Source organism: Serinus canaria, chromosome 4A (genome assembly GCF_022539315.1).
Source record: "Serinus canaria isolate serCan28SL12 chromosome 4A, serCan2020, whole genome shotgun sequence".
Lineage (NCBI taxonomy): Eukaryota > Metazoa > Chordata > Aves > Passeriformes > Fringillidae > Serinus > Serinus canaria.
Window position 1 is genome coordinate 11,443,156 of NC_066318.1, and position 22,238 is coordinate 11,465,393.

The 22,238-nt window shown below is 40.4% G+C and overlaps 2 protein-coding genes across 5 annotated transcripts in view; one reads left to right on the plus strand and one right to left on the minus strand.

Annotated features, from left to right (window-relative positions):
* TMEM164 (transmembrane protein 164) overlaps window positions 1-15,839 on the plus strand; it is a 34,029-nt gene extending 18,190 nt beyond the window's left edge. For all 3 annotated transcript variants that reach the window (XM_009090335.4, XM_030228823.2, XM_050974382.1), the window contains 3 exons: window positions 630-708; window positions 9,685-9,785; window positions 10,195-15,839. In XM_009090335.4, coding sequence (XP_009088583.4) covers window positions 630-708; window positions 9,685-9,785; window positions 10,195-10,401 — 387 coding nt within the window. In that variant the 3' untranslated portion in view covers window positions 10,402-15,839. The remainder of the gene's footprint in view (window positions 1-629; window positions 709-9,684; window positions 9,786-10,194) is intronic.
* Window positions 15,840-17,842: 2,003 nt separating this feature from the next.
* AMMECR1 (AMMECR nuclear protein 1) overlaps window positions 17,843-22,238 on the minus strand; it is a 70,433-nt gene continuing 66,037 nt past the window's right edge. For both annotated transcript variants that reach the window (XM_050974281.1, XM_050974280.1), the window contains one exon: window positions 17,843-22,211. In XM_050974281.1, coding sequence (XP_050830238.1) covers window positions 22,097-22,211 — 115 coding nt within the window. In that variant the 3' untranslated portion in view covers window positions 17,843-22,096. The remainder of the gene's footprint in view (window positions 22,212-22,238) is intronic.

Here is a 22,238-nt window from a genome sequence, read left to right on the forward strand (position 1 = left end):
TATTAACTGGTAAGTTATTTACTCATAATTCTGCAGCTTGTCTTTAAAACCAATAAATGACTGGTCATTTTATACTTTAATTTATATTTGGTCAAGCTTAGCAGTTCTGTACATGCATACAGGTTGCTATAAATAGGTCTTTTGATTTTTTTTCACAGGCCTCCTCTTATATTACTTGTATATATATATTTATATACTTTTAAATATAAAAGATGTCATTTATAGAGTTTTCTCACAAGGTAGCAAGTATCTTTTCTTTCTAAAATCTTTTATTTTCTTCTATGCTGTGGGGGTGTGCATAATTTCTGATTTAATTATTTGAGTGATTTGCATTGTTATTGGTAATTCATGCTAGCAAAGAAAGGGAAAGAACCTTATGTTATTCCTCCTTTGTTGTACTTCTGGCTAATTTTGGGAATTACCTACTGGAAGTGCTGTGTTTGTGTTAAGGGGGATGGAACTGGTACAGTCAGCTGCACTTTCAAGGCACTGACCATTAATGTTTGTTATTACACATAGGTGATAAAAACTGAGCTGAAGGCATTGTCATGGGTTAGAAAGAGAATTGTTCCTTGGAACTTGGTTGTTAGCAATGAAAAATACTTACAAATATTTTCCTTATTCCACAGCTTCCATTTGAAACAGAGATTTATTACATCCAGCATGTGATGCTCTATGTTGTGCCCATCTATCTGCTGCACAAAGGAGGTAGGTAGGCAGTTTACTCCCTATGGATTGAGCTGGTCCTATGGAATGAAAACACTGTGCTTACTGGATACCACCAGTTTTATTCTTACCCTTTTAAAACCAATTTTTTTCTTTTTTAAATTAATAGTTCCTGATGTTCTAGTGTACTAATGTTGGTAATCAGTTGTATCAGGCACTAAACAAAAAATTTTAAAAAGGGTCTTTTGCCTGAAAGGATATTTAGAATGTATTTGCACAATTTACATTATCTTCTTGAGCAGCATCTCTGCCATCTTGCAATATTCTCAGTTGTTGGTGGGATATATTTTTAAGATTTTTACTTTCTTGGATGTCTCCTGAGAAATACTGGAACTCAAAATAAGCCAAAAAAAAAATTAGTTGTCTAGTTAGATAAATCCCAGAAATTCTGAGGCTCCAGTGGAATGTAGTGGCATGTATCAGTGAAATGAACTAGATTGCTTGTTATCTCTTCTAACAATATTGCTGTCTTGCATTCACTTATGCCATAATAGTTCAGTAAGTCTGGGAATCCTAAATTGTTTCCCTGGCCAGTGATTTTTCCAGTTGTGGATCCTCAAAGGGAATGCACTATACATTCAGCTGGTGTGGTGCTCTGCCCCCCTCTAGTGCTGACATGCCTCTAGCTGCATTTTCTAACAGAGCTGAATTGTTCCATCCAGGAAATAAAATATGATCATTTGTGATCCACATGTTCAGTAGCGTTTAATGAAAGCCCTGAGGATGTGATGTCAAGCAATGGGATGCAGTCAGGCTCTTCCATCCTGCTGTATCCATTGTGTTTTATACCAGTGGTCACTTACAATCCTTCACCCTCTTTCACTGTAACCTTTGTGTTGCGGTGACCTGATTGCACTGTGAGCTGCTGGGTGAAACTAAGAAAAATTATTCAAAGTGAAGTCTTGTACTTAAAAAGATTATTCTGTTTCTTTCTTTTATCAGGGAAATATGCCATCCGTGATTTAATTTTAATCCACCCCTGATAGCCTAAAATTCTCGCAAATAATGCCAAAGTGCAGGGTAGTTGTAGGAGTTACACAAACTCATAATCTTTGCAGGAGGAGGGTGAGGAGCAGGGGGCAGAAAACGTAAGCAGCCATGGAGTGAACTGTAGGTAGCGACAAAGCTCTTGTAATGTCAATAAATCACTTGGTGGCCTTGGAGTTCCCATCTGAGGTCACTTGTTTTAAAAAGGCTTGGTCTTGGATGATGCTTGATGTGTTCTTTTAAGAGCACTTTTGGTGGTTTGGTTTGGCTTTTTGCTTGTTTTGAAGTAGAGGTTCTCAGGGTTCTTCAGGACCTGGGACTGACAAGAACTGGATTTGCAGTTTGAAGGGTTTGATGTTGGACAGCCATCACCCTGGCTCAGTATTCTGAACCACTGCCCTGTGTTTATGTACAGGTATTTGCTGCCATCTAATGTTTACGTGATGGCAGTAAAATTGCTTAAAGAACTTTTGGGCTGAACCTGTCAATTGAGATTGCTATTTAGCTAATAACAGCTCCATTTCTTATCCACTTGGCTCCTCGTCACCTGACTGGCTGTAATTAACAAAACACTCATGAACTCCTGCCGCAGGAGACATAATGGATTATTTTTGGTGGAAAAATTATGCAGCCTAAAAATATTTGTTAATGTTAATTTTACCATTTCACTAGGACCTCTGTTTAAGTACCTTCTGAGGAGGTCACACAGGCCTTTGTCCTGAGTTCTGTATCTTGTGAAAATTGCTTTTTCATCACTGACATTGATCAGCATGCAGCTTGATTTCAGTATTGTAAATAGAAATTTCCATCAGTGAATCTGTGGATTATCATTAAGAGAAGTAATCAAAGAGTAGAAAGTTGAAAAAAATGAAAAGGAATGGATCATATTTGGAAAAATATACTACTTCAGTTTTATTGGGAATCTGCCTATAATACTGGTGACCTTGATAGGATCCAAATGGTTCTCAAAGATAGGGTGAGCAGAACACCTGAAGCAGAATGGGTTTGAGGCTCAGGCTGCAGAGAACTGCACCCTCAAGTTTGCAGTTGCAATACCTGATCAGGTATTGCACCAGCCATGCACATGCATCCAGCTGCCTGCTGAAGTTTTTCCTCTTTGAAAGGAAACTGGTGACAGTAAGCAAGGGCTGTAATAATTTATTTTCTGTCTTTTCCTGCTACTTATTGCAGTGGTGCAGACTGGTCATGCTGCACTGGCAACCTTCATGTCCTCCCTGACCCTGTAAGAGAGGGGGCTTTACCACACTCAGCAGCACATGGATGAGAGAGGTGTTTGGAACTCAGTGTTCAGTGTTGCACAGTGAACTCACTGGAGCTCAAGGACATGGATCCCTTCTGGGGAATTAAAAACTCCTCTTCCCTCTCACTCCTCTCTGTACTGAGTGAATATAAATTTCCATACTTCCCTTTCTTAACATATTTTCTTTCTAAGTGCATATATGCATGTATACATAGCATGCATGCCAGGCTAGACAAATTAAATGCTTTTACACCATGGCTCATCTTTCTTGGCAGCACTAAGAGGTTCTCATGCAAAATAGATGTAGTGTGGATGTAACAAGCCAGCACACAAGATTCCTACCTCAAGTCAGTTCTTACATAAAGTGTGTCTGCAGTTGACACTTTTATTTTACTGGATAAAGCTCACCTTGTGTCACCTGCCTCCCAAAATTGCAGTATGCATCTGAGCAGGACACAGCATTCCAGAAACTGCTGGAGCATTTGAACCAGACCTTGCAGTTCACTCTTTTCTCTTGTCCTTAAGAAGTGAGACTCTGAGAGACCTTCAGTGGGGTCAGGACAGCTAAGTTCTTAAACTGTGTATTCTTAAGATAACAAAAAGAAATCTAGCTTGCACTACATCACGTTTAGAGAGTGATGATGATGACTCTTGTTTCTGACTGTCTTATGCTTGTTTGGTTAGGTTTTGCAATGGATTTGACAAGGTCAGGTGTGCACCTTATTTCAGAACATCAAATCATACTGAAAGTTAATCAAGGCGTAATTGTTATTTCCTTAGTGCAGTGATCAAGCTATATTCTAAATTACATTATTCCATGGCAGATTGAAATAAGAGTGAATTTGTAGCGGCTCCCTAGAGCTCAGGAGATAATCTGCCTTGTGTTTTGATATCCCCAGTGTTATTTATTTGAATTAGTAATTCCAGTAGGTAGAAGAGGCTGTTGGCGTTGAGGTGTTTGGGATTCTCTGGCTGCAGGGAGCGATGCTGAGAGTCTGTCGGGCAGGGAGTCTGTCCTGCAGGTCTGTCCTGCAGCTGCGGGCCGGTCCGTCCTGCAGCTGCGGGCTGGCCCGGCGCTCGGCTCGGCGCGGGTGTCAGCGGGCTGCGCGGCGCGGCGTGGCCGGCAGGCGGCGCTGTGCCCGGTGCCGTGAGGGCAGCTCCGGGTGCGGATGTGGGCCGCAGGAAATGCCCTTGGTGAGCCGAACCGGGCCGGGCCGGGCCGGGCCGCGCCGTGATGGCCTTGCGAGGGCCGGGCAGCCCTGTGCGCTGTCCCCGTGTGTCTAAAGAGCCGATTTGCCGCTAAATAAATGAGTTGTTGGCTGGGCATAGGAGCAGAATTTTCTTCTCAGGCAAGTGCTGTGTCTTTATAAGCAGAGAAGAGCCAGTGTCTGACTCAAGTCCCAAAGCCTTGAGCCTTGAGACAGAACTTTTCTGATCTGTCTTCGAAGGTGGCAGCCTGTGGCATTGTCACACAGTCAGTTGAAGCTGTTGATTTTATTTTCCTTTTTCTCCCTTCTCACGGAGGATGCCTCTGTTGTGCTCAGCAGCCGGGCTGGGGCAGCCAGCGCCGGCAGCTCCCTCAGCAGGGCAGCGCTCCTGGCCTCAGCACTGCCTGGGCTGCTGAAAGATGCAGCACACAGATACCAAGGACAGATGAAAGGATCATTTTTCCTTTGGTTGTAAATTAGCAAAGTGCAATTAAAACACTCAAGTTGTGTTTTCCATTGGCTGTTAGGACCATATTTAAGACCTTTTTTTAGCTGTTGCACCCTCTGTCAGCCACTTTCCGACTTTGCCACACTTCCCTGCCTTTAGCTAATTCTTTCCTTAGCTTTCTAAAGGAGTTATCAAGCAGGCTTTATTATATACCTTTGGTAGTAATCCAGGAGAAATTTCACTTCATATTTAGATATACTTAGGCAGTCATAAACCTAGTCCATCTCCATATTCATTGAAATACTTGATAATGTGTGATACAGCTCTTTTGCTGAAACTGAATTACTTAGAGGCCTATTGACTCCTGGGTGTTATTTCCCTACTCTGCTTCTAGCAATTCCATACTCTATTCCCGATTTCTCTACCTGCTGAATGCGCCCTTATTAGACATAAACATGTGGTTTGCTGTAGAGCTGTGCTTGTGCCATGGCACCTTGAGCAGCAGGGTAGCTCTGTGTGCTGTTACTCTGGCTGCAGCCTCTCCTGCAGCTTGAATATTTGAGAATAACCTTGTTTGATGATTTAAGAGAGATGAAGAGGAGGAGATGTGTCCCTGTCTTGTGACCCTCTGAGCTTTATGCACTGGGCAGTTACAGTTTGAAAAATGGACTATCTCTCCAGGAGATGGAGAAATTTAGAAGGGCAGGTGCCAATATCTGGAAGAACTGCTACTATATGAAAGTAGAGGAAGAGCTACTGCTGCTGTTTTATGGAATATAAAAAATGATTCCTGAGAGAAGCAGGTACTGTAAGAGCTCTGTCTGAGCTGGTTCTGATGAGAGTAGCTGGCATTGAGGGGAAACAGAAACCTCCTGGCATAAGGCACTAGTTTGAAACCTACAGATGGAGTCAGCTATAGGGGAAACATGGATTTCAGGATCAACCTCTTGAAAATATTTTTTTTCCTGTTTTCCCTTGGAAAGGAAGTTTTATCTCTAGGCTAGCTCAATAGGCCCCTCAACTGGAATTAACCCTCTGATCAAGGGAAATAAAAGGAAAATAAATTTGCCCGCATATTTTTGTAAGCTTGAAAATGAAAGAATTGCAATAGTTGCTCTGAGTTTTGGATTAAGCAGGTCTACTTATAATTGTAAGACAACTGAAAGAGAGTGTGCAGCACTGGAAAACTCATAAAGCTCTCAAATGTAGTGGGAATGAAAGCAAGACATTAAAGAGATTATTTTAAACCCTACTAAATTAAAAATTTGTACTGTATTTAGATTCTAATTCTCTAATTCAAACAGAGGCGTAATTTTCTCCTGCATTATGTTTTCACAGAAACACAAAGGAGTATTGCTTTCTATTAAGTTGTGTTCAAATTTTCAGAAGCCTGTCTATTGAGAATTTTAAATAAAAATAATAGTTCATAAGAACATTTGAACTAGCACATTGGGAGGAGGGAACAGTATAAAAAAATGGCATCTCTTTGTTGATCTTTAGTCTTTTTTAAGCCATGCTTCCATTTCCTAGATGGCAAAATGATCAACTTGGCATATTCAAGGACAACAAAGTCTTGTTTAGAAGCAGATGAAGAACCCCAAACTCTTCAGTCTATGTGGAATCCTTTGTATCAATGGTGTTGAAGTAATGAAGTGCAATTTAAACAGGAGCAAACATGTAGCCTACCTAGATGGCCCCAGCTGGGAATGGTCTCAGCTGTCTGGGGAGTGAGTGTTTTTGAGAATGAGATCAGTGCCAGACTGCTACTTGGACTAAATTTCTGTAAGTGCTTAATGTATAAGAACTGCCCGTGATCCTTCATAAACAGAGAGTGAAACTCTTTGCTCCCACCTATTGAAATTGATTTCCTATGCAAGCAGCAAGTAGCTTTTGCCAAAGCCAACATAGGCCCTTCAAACAGCCACTCAGCTGGCTCTCAATTTTCCTGTTTGTGTTTTTCTTTTAACAGACTGTACTATGGAAAATAGACCACACTGCTCCATTAAACAGCAATATATTGAGTAGCAGGGCTGTAGAGTAATAAAATCTATAGTGGATACTTATATAATGAGAAATGTACAGAAAATATCCTAGTTATGAATTTAAAATTAGTTTCCCAAAGCACACTGTGGAATCTAGAGTGCTCCAAAATGTTTTTGTGTGGAGGTCAGTTTTTCCTTTTTGTCCTTTGATGTCCAAATAATGCCACTGCTGAAAATCACACCATTATTTTCAGGATTCCAAAGTCTAATAAGCAGGGGTATTTTTAGTAGGAAGCAAGACCAAAAATCTGTCGAGAGCGAAAGTTGCTGATGTATTTTTTTTAAATTTTGCAACAGAGCAAGGATGTAGCAGAGGGAAATTCCTGTTGGGGGAACCTGAACAGCTCTACTAAGGGACCTCTGAAATACCATTCCCTGATTAGACTGAAGCTTGACATGAGAAGCCTGGGTTCAAAGCCAAATTGTGCCATGGATCTGTGTTGTCATCTTGTGCAATTTCCTTAGTCTTCTAATGACTGCTGTCTCCCTCCAGTCTCATTTTATAGCTGGGGTCACTTGTCTGTATTGGTATTTATACCCTACCTGCCCTGTAAGTAACCTGGATATGGAAGTGTCTGTATTTTAGCTCCTGGGTGCTCACCCCTTTAGACTCACCAGGCTTTGTCAAATACTTTTGAAATAACACAGGCAGCTGCCAACAGAAACCTAATTTGGTTTAGCACTGCTCAGCCAGTTCCCGGGAGCTGCTTTGATGCCTTATTTAAATTTCATGTTGTGTTTTGTATCTAGGTTAAACATGCACCTAAAACTGCAAGGACAATATAAATAAATTTTGCAAGTCAAGCAGTGTTTTCTTTACAGCAGAGGAGGGAGTACAAAGAGTTTCTGTATAGCTTGACCAGGTCACCTAAAGTTGGTGCAGCCAAAAATAGAGCCATGATCTCCTGCACTCTGACACCAAGGCTCATTCCTCCTCCTCCTCTCTGTAATGAAAAACCATATTCAAGGTGGTGTCACCTATCTGATGTTTTCAGGCCATGGAGTTTAATGAATATCATTGCTGTTTAAGTCAAGACTTCTGTACTGTTTCCTAAAGAGGATGCCAGCTCTTGCCAAGTGCATCCCAAGAATTACTGTTGGGAATTTTTTCCCTTTACCTGCAGAACTCAAAGTCATTCCTGTAGAGTTCCCTTTTACCTTTGGTTTTACTTGCTGTTCAGACACTTCTGGCCTTTACCTTCCCACTGCATAAATAACTTTACAAGCTGCTCTGTGCTTTCCAAGGAGCTCCTGTGCCCAAATGTGTCATGGCTCCCCAAGTCCCTGCCTGCTCCCTGACCCTGCTGTGCAGAGGTACCTGGGGTGATGACCCTGCTGCTGGTTCTTCATTAGAACCAGGAGGGGTGTGTGGGGTGCAGGTGTGCTGCTGGCACTCACACACACACACAGAGTCTTAGCCTGTGCCAGCAGCAGCACAGCACTTGTGTTCTTGGGAGTGGTGTGCAGTTTTAGACAACAACTTGTAGGTGATTTTGAATCTGTAGCACTCACAAAATGCTATTTAATTAAACTTATTTCAGGTAGCTACTGCAAAATCAATTTGAACTGGTATGATGGGCACAAATTATGGAAGGAAACTATACAGAAAATGATTTTGAAATGGCCACAGAGCTTGAGGAAGCATTGCTCTAGAGACCTTAAACCTGAGCTGGGATGCAGCATTAAACAGTGATGTGGTCACAGCAGTTACTTGTATTTATCTCCACAGGATGCCATACACAGGCATGTGGGTCTGGTGGATGCTGTGGTAGCTGCTCTGCATGTGGAGTTTTTTAAGCTTCCAGTAGCCTTGTACAGTGCATGCTGAAGTGTTTCATTACTTCCTGGTAATTAATGAGTGTGCTGGCTAGCCAGGGCCAGTATCAATATTGCACTCTGTGCTCTAAGCTGTCCTTTGAGGACTGGATACATGTTCCAGTATTTAATAATATCTAATGGATCAGAGAGCAGATAAAGGCAGATAAAAATTGCCAGTGTATTTTTATAATCCTCTGAAACTCTTACAGCAGCCAAACAGCATGACATTGTGCATCTTTCCTTCGTGTTCTGAGGCTGTTATTAAAGTCATAAGGAAAATAATATTTTCCCACATATCTTACAGTGCAATTTTCATGTCTGCTAGTAAGAGTTTAGAGAACTCTGTAAACTGGTTTTGTTTTTCCCATATGAAATTTCAATATTTAATTCCCAAGATAGTCTTGTATCTATGAGTACTTTTATTAAATCTGATTCCCTTGGTACATTCTAGATCAGGGAACATTGTGTTTTGTCAGTAAAGGGTTTTGAGAGGGTTGGAATAATAGAGAAGGGTTGGAATAATATATCTGCTCCTTCATATGAAGGGAAAAAGCGTTTTACAGTATCTGTGATATCTACTGATTAGAAAACTGTTTGTAGTGTATATCTGAAAATATCCCCACAGCAGCTTTCATTTAAAAGCACAGCCTGTCATTAATGATTGACCACCTGATACAGGTTTTCTGTTCCTTGGCATTATTGGTGCAAGTTCCTTTTTAATAGTTGTTAACCATAAAATTAGGAAATGACAATTAAGCTGTGCTCTAATGAAGGCAGTGCAGGACCTGCTGCTGCTTAAGTCAGTTCGGTGCATGCTGAAATCATAATCCCTGCAAGAAGCAGGTGTTTTAAGTATAAATAACCTGATTTTTTGAAGTTTCATTGTATACCATCATTGCATTTACTTCTCTGGTAGAAGGAAGAATGAAATAAAAATCATTGATGTTGGTGAAAAATAGATTTAGTGAGGTAACATATTGTACCTCTCACTGCTGGACAAGGAGGAGGGAAGAAGCTGATTAGGATGCTTCAGGTACGGAATAAAGCTCTCAAATATTAATTACTATAATGGTATTGAGGAGGTTATCAGCTCAAGCCAGATGTTCTGCCATCCAGGAGAGAGAGGATTATTCACTGAGAGTGTGGTGGGCACAGCAGTGCAGCTGAACATTAATGTATTCCTTTCTTTTCAAGGTATCTACACCCCTGAACCGCTCTGCAATTTCTGGTGGGCTCTTTTATCCACGGGGTTTATGTTTGTGTATCATTTTAGCATCTTGCAGATCCTGGGATTGGTAAGTAAACCCAGGTTAATAAATGGATAGCCTGCAAGTACATTCAGAGTAAAAACACTGAGTTTGAGTGTCCAGGTCTACATGGATAAGACTACTGGCATGCAAATTTTTGATAAGGCAACTTGTATGCAAATTGCATGTTCTAATGAGCATTTGTATCTTACATCTTGCAAGTACTGGTAAAATAGTTCATAGGTTGGTTATGTACCTGCATAAATCCATTTATTAAATACACAACGAGATTCGCATCTGCTTTTTTTCTGAAAGCTGCCCTACTTGTGTTGAGCAAATGTGTGTCACCTGAACATTTTTGATTATTATGCTAATTCTCTAAATTTTCACTGTTTTAAGGTGAATCAGTGCAAGATAAAAATATTGTTAATTGATAAATTTATTGTTGCTTCCTCAGGTTACAGAAGTGAATTTGAACAACATGTTGTGCCCAGCCATCTCAGATCCTTTTTATGGGCCCTGGTACCGAATCTGGGCATCTGGACATCAGACTGTCATGACCATGACTCATGGGAAGCTCATAATCCTGTTGTTTCACAGTGCTGTTCCCACCCTCAAATGGAGCATGGACTTGCTTAGACTCCCAGCTAAGAAAATAGACTGAAATTTCTCCCCACAGAGTAGCTCATACAGGAAGCAGAGATATATACTGGAAAACAAAGAGGGGGGATGAGACTACAATGTCTTTATACTTCTTCCCACAGTTTTTTGCCTCAAAAACACCTCTAATGAAGTGAGGGATTTTTTTTACCTGCTGTTTCTCACTGCCTATTGTCAAAGGCAAAATTAGTGGCCTTATTCTGGGGAAGGTTCATGTTTTATACATTTTGTATAGATTACAGTAGAATCTTACTAAGCCACCATTTAAAATCAGGCCAGGACCTGTCCATATTCCAGCAAAGAGAGTGGCAGTGCTACCTCATTTTGACTCATTTTCCATTAAAGAATTGTATACTTCTAGGACAGGAAATAATGTTGAATTGTAGCACTCCACTGATGTGAACCAACATGCTGGACTGCATCACCTGGCTTAACTCTTAAAGCTAGAATGTTCCAAAATGGTCACAGGAAATCATGCACACTTAATCTTCCAATCAGAAGTGGAAAACAATGAGGTTCTACTGTTTTTTCTTAAAGCTGGTTGAAAATGTTGGGGAACAATAACTCATTAAAAAAAATTAATCAACTACTAAATTTCTAAGCTGCAGTGGATAAGTACCTATTTAGTGAAGTCCCATTATGATGCTTTGGAGATGCATTTATTTTGATGAGGGAAAAAAATGAATGTTGAAATAATTTCAAAAGACTATGTTATGTATAGGCCATGACAAGCTATTGCATCCACTGTTCTGTCCTGACTTAGAACGAAATGGGTTTTTTTCACTTACCTTATACTGGAGGAGTGGAGATACCAAGTCCAATGTAAATATCAGAGGTTTTTTTTATATTTAGTAGATTTTGAAACATTCCTGCTTCATCTATGCTGATCCTCACTGACCAGACTTGTTGGTGAAGAAACCAAATGCAACTGTTCTCTCCCTACAGCTCTGCTATATCATGTGTATTGATATTAAAATACAGGTATAAAAAGGAATGTCAAATCAGTGCAGGGCTCTCCTGCAAAGGGCAGTTTAGTAGCACAGCCCATCAATGTCTTTTGGAGAACAGGATATAGATGCAGAATGATCAACTGCATGTACCTGCTCTAATTTTGCAGGAGGAGAAATCATTTGGCAAAAAGTTAAAAAATCCTGATTGTATTCTTCCAGAATTGTGAGTCCATTGTGCAGACTGTTGTGTTTCAGGGCTGCAGATTTTTCTTGTACAGAAGTTTGGGGGAATTTATAGATTAATTGTGTTGTCAAAGCTGTGATTTGTAACATAAACCAAACCATCATACCTCCTCCAGCTGGATCACCTGAAGGTATGTGCTAAGGTTAAGGTACAGATGTTTATACCTCAGGAAGCAAAAGTAAGTTGACTTTTTTTTTTTTTTTCTTTAAAAAAGAAAAAAATTCTTTTGTAAGGGAACAAGTGGCTACTTCAAATGTTTTTACTCCATATGATTAAAAAAGTACACCTCAATCAGAAATACATTGTCCCATATTCTGGGAATTACAAATATTTACAAATTGGTTTCTGGCATTCTTCCATGCTTTGCTGTGTGTGTATATATATAAAAATATCCTGAATGCTCACAACTTGTGAACATGCAGCATGTACCTAAACTATCCCTCAGGCATATACAGCTGGTGTTAGTATTACAATACAAGGACTTAAGACAAATTTTGCAAATACTATTTAGCATTATTATTTGCTTTATTTGCTTAACTTATGGTTTCTGGGTTTTTGTTTGTTTGCTTTGGGTGTTTTTTTTTTTTTTGGTTTTTTTTTGGTTTTTTTTTTTTTTTTTTTTTTTTTGTTTGTTTGTTTGTTTTTAATTGCCTTTTTCTTCTAGCATCTTCCCTTTTTTTTCCTGTCAGGATACTGTAGTTACTGGAAACAATTCTCTAGGTAGGAGCTTTTTCTTTTTTCCTTTTTTAAACTATAGCATTTCCTATCTCTAATCATCTGCTTCAGGGCATTCCAAACAAGTATAAAGCAGCTGCTGTTTGCCACCATTGTCTGCCCCTGGTCAATTAAAACTGCAGGAGCATTTAAATGAGCTCAGGTGTCTCACTCAGTGCAGGCTGTGCTTGGAAAGCAGAATTTATGAGCTCTTCTGGCTGACTTAAAATTCAGTAGCAGGAATGTGAACAGAGCTGACAGGGCCATCCCTGGGCAGTGGAAAGGGATTCGTGGTGCAGAGCTGCTGGGAGTGGTTGCCCCTGCCCTCCCTCCCTGGTGGTCACTGGGCCCACCTGTGCTTTTCCCCCTTATGCTGCTCCAGTTGTTTAGAGTCACACAGAAATCCGAGGTGTAATTTCACCACGTGGAGTTCGCTGATGGAGCTGCTCATCAGAGACAGTGGGACACATGTAGTGTCCTTCTAAACCTTGTTGTGGGCACGTTCTGGAGCTTGTTGAATCTTTTGCACCAATTTAAGCTGAGATGTCTCACTGAACAAGGCAAAAAAAGTAGAGAGGTAACCAACTACTGCACTCAGTAAGGATTTTAGAAGTACTGGAGCTGCAGTGAAGGAATCAAATGGTGCAGCTGGAGCTAGGTGGGAAGGCAGGCCACCTTTACCTTTTGAACATAAGCAGTTGCTCCTTTGTTGTTGTGCACTATCACTGAGGCTGGCTGAGTTAGAACAGAATCATTTAGGTTGGAGAAAACCTGTGAGTTTATCAAACCAAGCATTAACCCAGCACTGCTGAGCCCCCCACTAACCCTTATCCCCAGGTGCCACACCTAAACGTCTTTTAAACCCCTCCAGGGTTGGTGACTCCACTGCAGCCTGTTCAAGGCTTGATAACCCTTCTATGGGGAAGAAATTTTCCCTTAAGTCCAATTTAAACCTTCCCTGGTGCCACTCGAGGCTGTTTCCTCTTGTCATGTTGCTTATTTCCTGGGACAAGAGGCTGACCCCCATCCTCCCTTCAGGCAGTTGCAGAGTGACAAGGTCCACCATGAGCTTTCTTTTCCCCAGGCTAAACCCTCAGCTATTCCTTAGATATCTGCTCCAGACCCTTCCCCAGCTCTAATGCTTTGCTTTGGATGTGTTCCAGAGCCTCAGTGTTTTTCCTGTAGTGACAGGCCCAAAACTTAAAATTATTCCCTCCTTCCCCATGCCCTTCTTTGAAGGCTTTTAGAACTTTATGTTGATTTATGGTGACCTACCACTCAAAACTGCATCGGTGTAGCTGAGACAGGTTCCACAGAAGGGGAAGGACAGGTCAGAATGGGAGCAGAAAAGGAAAAAACTTCTGCAGCAATTGTCATGGAACTTCACATCCTTCATTCCTCACCTATCTCTGGTATCTGCTGGGAATATGCATTAGCCAGAGCTTGCCATATGTGTATGGAAATGGGAAAGCAGAGTACTTCATCTCTATAGCACTTACTTGTTGTTTTCCCTGGCAGAGCCTGATTTTTCTTTTCCCTGAATGGTTTATTTTATAGGCAGTTACACTATACAGATTTCTTTGGTTGCTTTATGCTTATTTATGCTGGAAATGAAAGCACAAAACTCTACTGCTGTTCTTGGGAGGCAATTGCATTCTCTCCTGGGGTGTTACACACTCAATCCATGTCAAGATAACTTGAAGCTGTTGCCCAGTACCTGGTGATGAGGTTATACAGTGCTGCAGTGCAGTGCAATTGAAAGGGCTGTCCTGGACCTCCTGGTCAAATGTGCCCAAATGTGTCATGGCACTGGGAATGTCAGCAGCAGTGGCAGTGGGGCTGCACAGCCAGACCCCCGTTCCCAGCAGCTGAAGCAGAGTGTAAAATCTAACCCCAGAGCAACTTCATTTGCTGGCCAGAATACCCAAAAAATTCTTGTGCAGTGCCACTGCCCGGCCTTTGGAGATGCTGGTGTGGGTTAAGGGGTCTGAACAGAGCCCTCCAAGTGGCAGTATTGTTGGCATTTCAAAAGAAACAGGGAGTTAAGCATACTCATTACTCCAGCTGCCACTGGCTGCATTTCCCCCCAAGTACCCATGAATGCAGCATTATTAGCTATAATAAATCTGTTTATTGATGGGTTTGTTTGCAGCCTTGGAGTAAGTAGCCCTCCAAAACAGTGGTAAACCAGTAATATTTCTGCCCCCACCACCTTGTGCCATGGCTTCAGCTGTCCAGGATCCCTGAAGTGCTCTTTTTCCAGGGATTCAGACACTGTACAGTGTCTGAGCTGGATCTATTTGTTTAACTTCCTCTTTTAAGCACCAAAGGAGGATTTGCATAGTTTCTTTTGAAAGGTGCAAACAAATAGCTCTTGCCCATGTGTTTGTAAATTGATGAAAAGACACAGTCTATGAACACATATCTGGAGCTGGTTTTGGTTCAGCTTCTTAGTTCAAAGATGCTGCCCTAAGCAAAACTTATTTGTGCTTGAGGAGGAGTCAGTCCATTTGCAGTCCAGTCAAACCTTGAGGTCAGAGAGTACCTAACAGTAGGTTTCTGTTTCTGGCCACAGAGTTTTGATATTTCTGTATATTTGAGATAATTTAATAAAGTTCAATTGTATTTTTCAGAAATGGCTATTTGCAACTGTTAACTGACTGTACTTTTGCATCCTAAGTCTTGCATCTAAACCAGAAGTATTTGTTTTCTATGAATCCATAGCTAATGGAAAATAGAATTCTGGTGTTTTCTTCAGTATGACAATTGTTTCACTCTAGGTGGATCCTTAGGAATTAAATTCATCCTTACAGTTAACAAAGCTCTGAAAAAGCCAAAACCCAGGAAGAGGGTGTATGTCAGCCCTGGTGGGGGGTTTCTGCAGACAGGTCAGCTTTGGTGTTTTCAGTTCTATAGTGACAGGACTCATAACAAATCTGTTGATTTTTTGTGACCTTGTACTTCAAGTGATATTGCTGTAAATCTCTCTTGCAGCTGTTGGTGTAACTTAGTCAAAGCCAAGTTGTTTTATAAATAATTTTATTTTTCTTCAGGGTCAATTTTGTACTTTTAAAAACTATTTCTGCATTTCCTGAGTCATTATCCCAATGCTGCAGAGGACACAGCAGGCAGAGCAGTGAGCACACCCCACTCTCCCTGACCACGCTGTGCCAGGGGCTGGGCTGGAGCACCAGGGGGCCTGCAGGAACCTGCAGGGCTGCTTACCCCACACTCCAGTCCCAGCATGGCATTATCCAGGCACAGAATGGGTTGGAAAGGTCAAGGATGGATGTGGACAGGCTCAACTGCCATATACGCTGTTAGTTCTGAATAATTTGTAAGAATGTTACAAATTTTGTAAACTTTTTAATGTGCTAAACTTTGGTTATGAGATAACATTTACAAATGAGGGGTAATTTGTGTACTTGTTTTTGTATTTTGCTCTGGTGGGCTTTTTTGTTGTCGTGCCCTAAGTCCAGATCATTGGGTAAATAGTTGTTAAACCTCGGAATTAAATAAAGGCATCTTACTGGATGGTTTTGTTATCATTCTAATAGTGCCAGATCTGAGTCTGTCTTGCTTTGGGCTTTTTATAACTAGGTAAAAATCACAGAGGCATGTAATATTAGCTCTTTCTAAATCAGGTAAGAAGAGGGAGGCTCCTGTCTTAAACAATCTGATGTTGTCTGCCTTGCACACAGCAGTACTGGGATTTCTGGAATTCTAAGCAGTTCAGTCTGACTTGGGCCTGTTACCTGTCAGTCAACAGTAGTTTACTGCCAGAGCTCAGTGCAGGGTATAAATCCTTTAATCACTGTTAAATAGGACCTGTCCTTGTCTTTCAGGTGCAGAGCTCAGGGAACTGTTACAGCACAAGGATGCTTTCTCCAGGCTTCCTCACTGTTCCTACCCCAGCCTGGGCAATGTCCTGTAGTTCCCATTTCATAGCACTTTAGCAGAAGATGGGAGAACATGCACAGAAGTTTTCAGCTCACACCTTGGTTCAGAAAGCTGCTGTAGCAGCTGTAGGACTGCACTCAGCCCCACATCACAGGATGGCAAAGTAGTTTTAATGTACTTTGCAAATGCTCCTGGCTGTAATAAACATGATTGCAGTGTAGTTAAATGTATTCTTGTGACCCAGTACATCTCAGACAAGCAGGTTATTGCCTTGTGTGCAGTTCTTGGCAAATACTGTTCTTGGAAAAAGAACATACTGGATGTGCCCACCTTGTGCTATTATATAGCCATTGCAGAGGATTCAATTTTTCATGTGGCTGGGGAAAAGAATCAATTTTCTAGCTTAATTTCTCTGGAAGAGTATCAAGACTGATGAAACAGCTTAAGTAGAAATCCAGTGTGAAGTACTGTATGGCAGCCTGAACTGAACCAAGCAAGCAATTTCCCACTGCAGGCACTCCTGATTACTGTCAGCAGCCCTCTATAACTAACTGGCAATCAGCCTTTCGTTTAATACCAACAAATATGTAAAAATAAGCAAGTTTCTACATCTGAAACACCCTTAATGCTACTGGCTTGGTTTGATTTTTACAGCATGGGAATTGGAGAGCTAAAGCAGTGAGAAGAGTGGAAACTCACTGTAGGAAGTGGTAACTAGCTCTGCCTTTCAATGGCCTCAGGGTTTTAGATTAGGTTTAGTGTAGGTTTTACACTAAATTTTACCAAATCTGTGAGCCGAGCTTCCATCACTGGTTTAGTATTTACCCAGGCAGGTTTCCCTTCAGATGTTTGTTATCTCCTAAATCAAAGCTTCAGCGCAAGTGAAGGAATGGCTGCATCAGACTTCAACATCCAAAGGTTACATGGATTCTATTGCTCTGCTTTCAAAGGCACTGCATCTACAGCCAGCAGAGCTTTTAATACAGCATGAGGCAAACAAAGCCCTTGTACACTCAGAGCTGAGTTCCAGGGAGATGGAATGCTTTGTCTTAGGAATTATCCTACAGAGGAAATGTGCTCCCTTTAACTCAGACTCAGTAGAAAGTGTCTCAGTGCACCAAGAATTTGGCTGAGGGACCAAAGATCTCCAACTCAGTTTTGGCATCAGCTGTACTGTTGCTTTGATAGAGATTCTTCAATACACGCTGGCACAATGCTCTGTAGAACAATCTGGCTGTTAAGGAGTACCAGTGCTGTGTTGCTGACACCAGTGTAATTGCTTCTGCAAAGAAGTTTTACTTCAAAAGCATTTCTGCTTCACAGGAGGGAGCTCAGGCCTGGACAGAATTCCATGTCTAAAGTTAGGGAAGAAGTACAAAACTGACCTGGCAATTGATGTAAAAACTGATGAATATACTGAGACAAATAACTGATGTAGCTGATATAAATGGTGAGTTTACTGGGAGTGTTTAGTGAAAGCTGGACGTGCCTGTCCCCAGTTTGTTCCTACAGCAGACAAGATAGGAAAATTTCTAAAACACCATTAGCCTTTGACATTAACACCAGGTACAAATGCTTCAATAAAAACATTGACCAAGCCACACAGTTAAGCAGAGAAACATTAAAAAAAATGGTGATTCTTTTTCCTTATTTTATTGGGTAAATGATTTAAAAGGTAATAACAATAGTGTTAAAACTACTACAATATCTTTCCACAGCCATATCTCACAGACCCACAGATAACCTTCTAGCAGTTTTTTTTCTTTTTCCTCATTTTTCTCTTTTTAAGCCGTACTTATATTAAAATGCCCATTTCAACAGTTTCTTCACACTAATAGCAATTAAATGTGGAAGGAAGAAGGATCTAGTTATAAAGGAAGGGGGTTCAGGTAATCTGTGATATTACTGTAATCAATTGAGTTGCTAAGGAAGGAAGGAAAAGACCGAGGCCTTACAAGCTACTCCAGGTAGCTCTAAGCCCACTGTGTGTCACCATGCCATTGAAGATAACTCAAGATGCTGGTGAACAATTTAAAGTTTGTTTTTGTTTTTTTTTTCTTTTTTTTGTAACATATAAAACACTAAAATAACTTAGAAACTAGATCCAAATATCTTGAAAAGAATCAACTTTGATATACAAAAACAGTCATAAGTTGTTACAAAAGTTTCAAACAAAAGTTTGTTTTCTCAGTGCGTTTATGTACCAGCGCAATTACTGAGTCCAGAGGAAAGAAAGAGGTTTTTTTTTTTTTTTTATTTTTTTTCTTTAACAGTAATAAAAAATGAGGAAAACGTATCTTTGTATATAAAGAATCATTGCTGGTCTTAAGAATAAATGTAACCAGAAACCCTTAAATCTGAGAGGCACACTTTGGGTTTCTCTTTTTTTTTTTTTTAACTTTTTTTTTTTTTAAACATAAAATGAAAGTCACCAGTTTATTTAAATGGAGGAGATACTCAGATTCCCCAAATAAACTTAATTCAATTAACATCACTAGCAAAAATCAGTTAGAAACTGTACAAAAATAAAAAAGTTAACACATTTAATCCTGCAGGGATTTTGTAAGGACTGGAAGGCAGGCTTTAGGAGCAGCATTTGGGCATGGCTGGAGGCTTCTTTGGTTCGATCTAACACATATAAGAGATGTAACCTACTCCAGACAACAGTTTTAAAAACCCGCACAGTTGAAGACAAGTAGAGGTCCATATACAAACTCCAGGTGTGCCAGAGTTGGTTCCAGAGCGGGGCTGAGGTCAGGACCGGAGCGTCCACCCCTGCCGGAGCAGCATCCGCTGGGATGGCAGCGGGAAGGACACTTGAAGCATCACCGAGTAACAGCTTCGTGTCAAGTCTATGGTTTGGTTGTCTAACTCAGTTTACAGAACAGAGTTTTTAGGAACATTAGGCAAGAGAATGAAAAAAATAAAACCAAACCAAACAATCTCTTCCATGGAATAAGGCAAACTGAGTAGTGCTCATTAAAAAAAAAAATAAAAAAAATCAGCATTTCAACTTAACAAACAGTGAAATAAGCTACTTGGTTGTACCTTAATTTCTATAAAGTACCCCAAATGAAAAACAAATCTGTAGCTAACCCCAACAATACAGCTAAAGCTACTAAATGTAACTATGAGGGAATGACATTTGTGAGAGCAATTGCTGTTTAACTTTAAGCAAACAGACCTATTCTGTGCCAGTGCATGTCACAGTGAGCTGCACGTTTGGTACAAAGAATCCCACAATTACAGAGAAACAATCTGCAGCAGTTCAGCACAGTGTGCTGAGGAGGTAGGTGCCCTAGAAACACTGTAGGTAGACTGATTATTCCAATCTTAAAAATAAAATAAATCTGATTGACCACAGACTCTGTAACAGTTTTTAAATTAGTGATAAAAAACTCTGGTCCAGAAGGGTCTGGCATGAGCTCAGTTCAAAAGCACACCTTTACAGTTTGTATAACACCCTTGAACTATATTTTTAAGCAACAGCTACTAAGAGATAGACAAAAATGCATTGTGCATTATGCTGTATACAAAAAGGAGACAAAACTATCCTTTTCTCCCCCAAGCCATGGTGGGAAGTATTGCTGACCTTGTCCTTAAAATCCTGCAGGATTGTTTATTCATCAGTATATCATTATTACACTGGTAAGAAATTCTGTATAACATCTGCATATATCGAAGATTTCTTAAAAAATCTGATATGATTTTAGATCCGCATGACCAGTCACGTGACCTTCTTGAGGTTGATTAGCACCTTTCAATACATATATATTTTTATATATAATAGATCTTTTTAAAAAACTTCTAACAATGAGCTCATGCAGAAGCACGAGCGAGCTGTAATGAGATGACAGATAAAGATGGGGTTGGATGACTTTTTTTCGCAGCAGAATGATTCAGTTTGTGCTCAGGTTCCCTATAAGGGCAAGAAAAAAAACCAACACAACTCTATCAGGTAGCCACTTGTTCACATTTCCACTTGAAGACTAATTCATCTAAAAGTGTTCCCCAAGTAGAAACAAGATAACAGTATCATCCAAAATAGCCTCTGTATAAACATCTACTCATTTTTGCAGCTTCTGGCTGGCATCTCTTGGCTCCTGAAATTTCAGGCCCTCTGCTTAAAAATTAAGGCATCGCAACTGAAAATGGTAATATTTGGACATAAATGCTGTGGATGAAGGAATACCAAAGACCTTTTACAAGAACCTCCATAGAAATTAAGTGGCAGACCTAACCTCACATAAGGGATGAGCATAATTTATCCTTGTCCGACTTTGAAACCCTACTGAAACACTTTTACAGTTAATCCAAATTTTTTTTTTAAACTGAATTTTATCTATTTGATTTTTACATATCTATGTATTTACAAACATTCATTATTCAAAGTAACTGGAATTTCTGCTTACTGTGGTTTACTCACTCAGATTAGGAAGGTCTTTTCTGTAACAGGCAGCCTATGCTGCAACAGGCAGCAGTGGGAGTTCTGCAGGCACAGGAGGAAGCAGTGAGCTCCTGCCATCGACTGGCCTTGCAAACAGACCACACATACCTTTACTAAATCCTATTTTTACAGCAGGAAAAAGTTCCAATCGACTTACTTTCTTCTACCGTGTGCAGGGGTATCAGAATTATTACACAGTACTTACAGCTCTCAAGCACTATTCCTGCAATAGATGAAAACATGTAACATTATGGCATACTTGTCCTGGCTCTCTCACAAGAGTTTTTTTCTTTTAATTAACAAAAGTTAACTTGATCCAACTATTCAAGACTTGATAAAAATCAGTAAGTTCAAAAGCAGATGAAGAACAAAACAGGGATTTCTCTTTTCCAAAATAAGTTCGCTAATAATAATAAAGAAAAGTAAATTTCACTTTAAAGAGAAAAAAAGTGTCCAAAACCCTGATGCCAGAGCAGCCTCAACAGGGTTTGCTAAAATGTCTGGAGTATATGTTTTCTATGAATTTTATATATAAGTATATAGTTATGCTATAGTCAAAGGCACTAAAATCTAAATCCATTTCCTTCCTAATATGACATCTGCTACTCACCAATCTGTTTTTAGGACACAAATGTCACTCCTAATTTGAGTCATCAGAAAGGCATCGTCTCATTACAAATGCATTCTCGTGACTACTTCTGACAGGCCTGGGCTGCCTGTGATTCCCAGCACAGGATGGGACACAAAAGGGTCCTGGATTGGATTGTGCCCAAATCATTTAGGGCACTTGATTCTGAAAATGCTGCCATGTTAGCATCACCTCTCGCTGTGCATGAGTTGCTTCTCTTCATCCCAAAAAAGCATTTTGCATGTCAGCCTTGGTGCTCCGGCTGTTTGTGCTGGATCTGGAGATCCTGTACAGAGCTACATGGAATCTTTACTGTGAGGGTGAGATATTGTACACACAACGTCATTAAGAATGTTATGAAAATGCAATTCATTGTCTACTTCAATACCTGAATGTGATATGTTTCATTCCCTATCACACCCATTAATGCAAAAGCCATGAATGCCTTTTTGCTAAGCAAAGCATCCCTAACTGCAATCGTTAAACTCTTCCTTCCATCCACAGTTACAGAAAGCCTTGATTGATATAATTCAATGTTAATGAAGTAAAAATTTAAATTTTCATAAAAAACCCAAGGGTATATGCTGCAAAAAAATCTGCAGTGAATCAATAATAAAAAGGTATGGGATCTTTGTAGTAATGCAGTTTTCCCTCCCGTTGCCATGATGAACTGAACCAACTAAGGAGCTTCAACATGGCAACGGAAACTATCATCATAAAATGGTACAGTAATAGAGATAGCTAGACCAAGAAGGGGCAGGGTCTCCTGGGAAGAGGTCTGCAGAGAGGTCCAGTGACTGGTCATGCGGCTCAGTGTCAGGAATAATGGTTGTATGGTGGAAGGGGGTGCCCAATACCATTCTGGAAGTGATGATGCTGACGATGGGCAAGGTACTCTGTGTAGCTCATCGTCATCTTCTCACTGCGGTACCTGGCAAAGAGCAGAGAGGCCAATTCA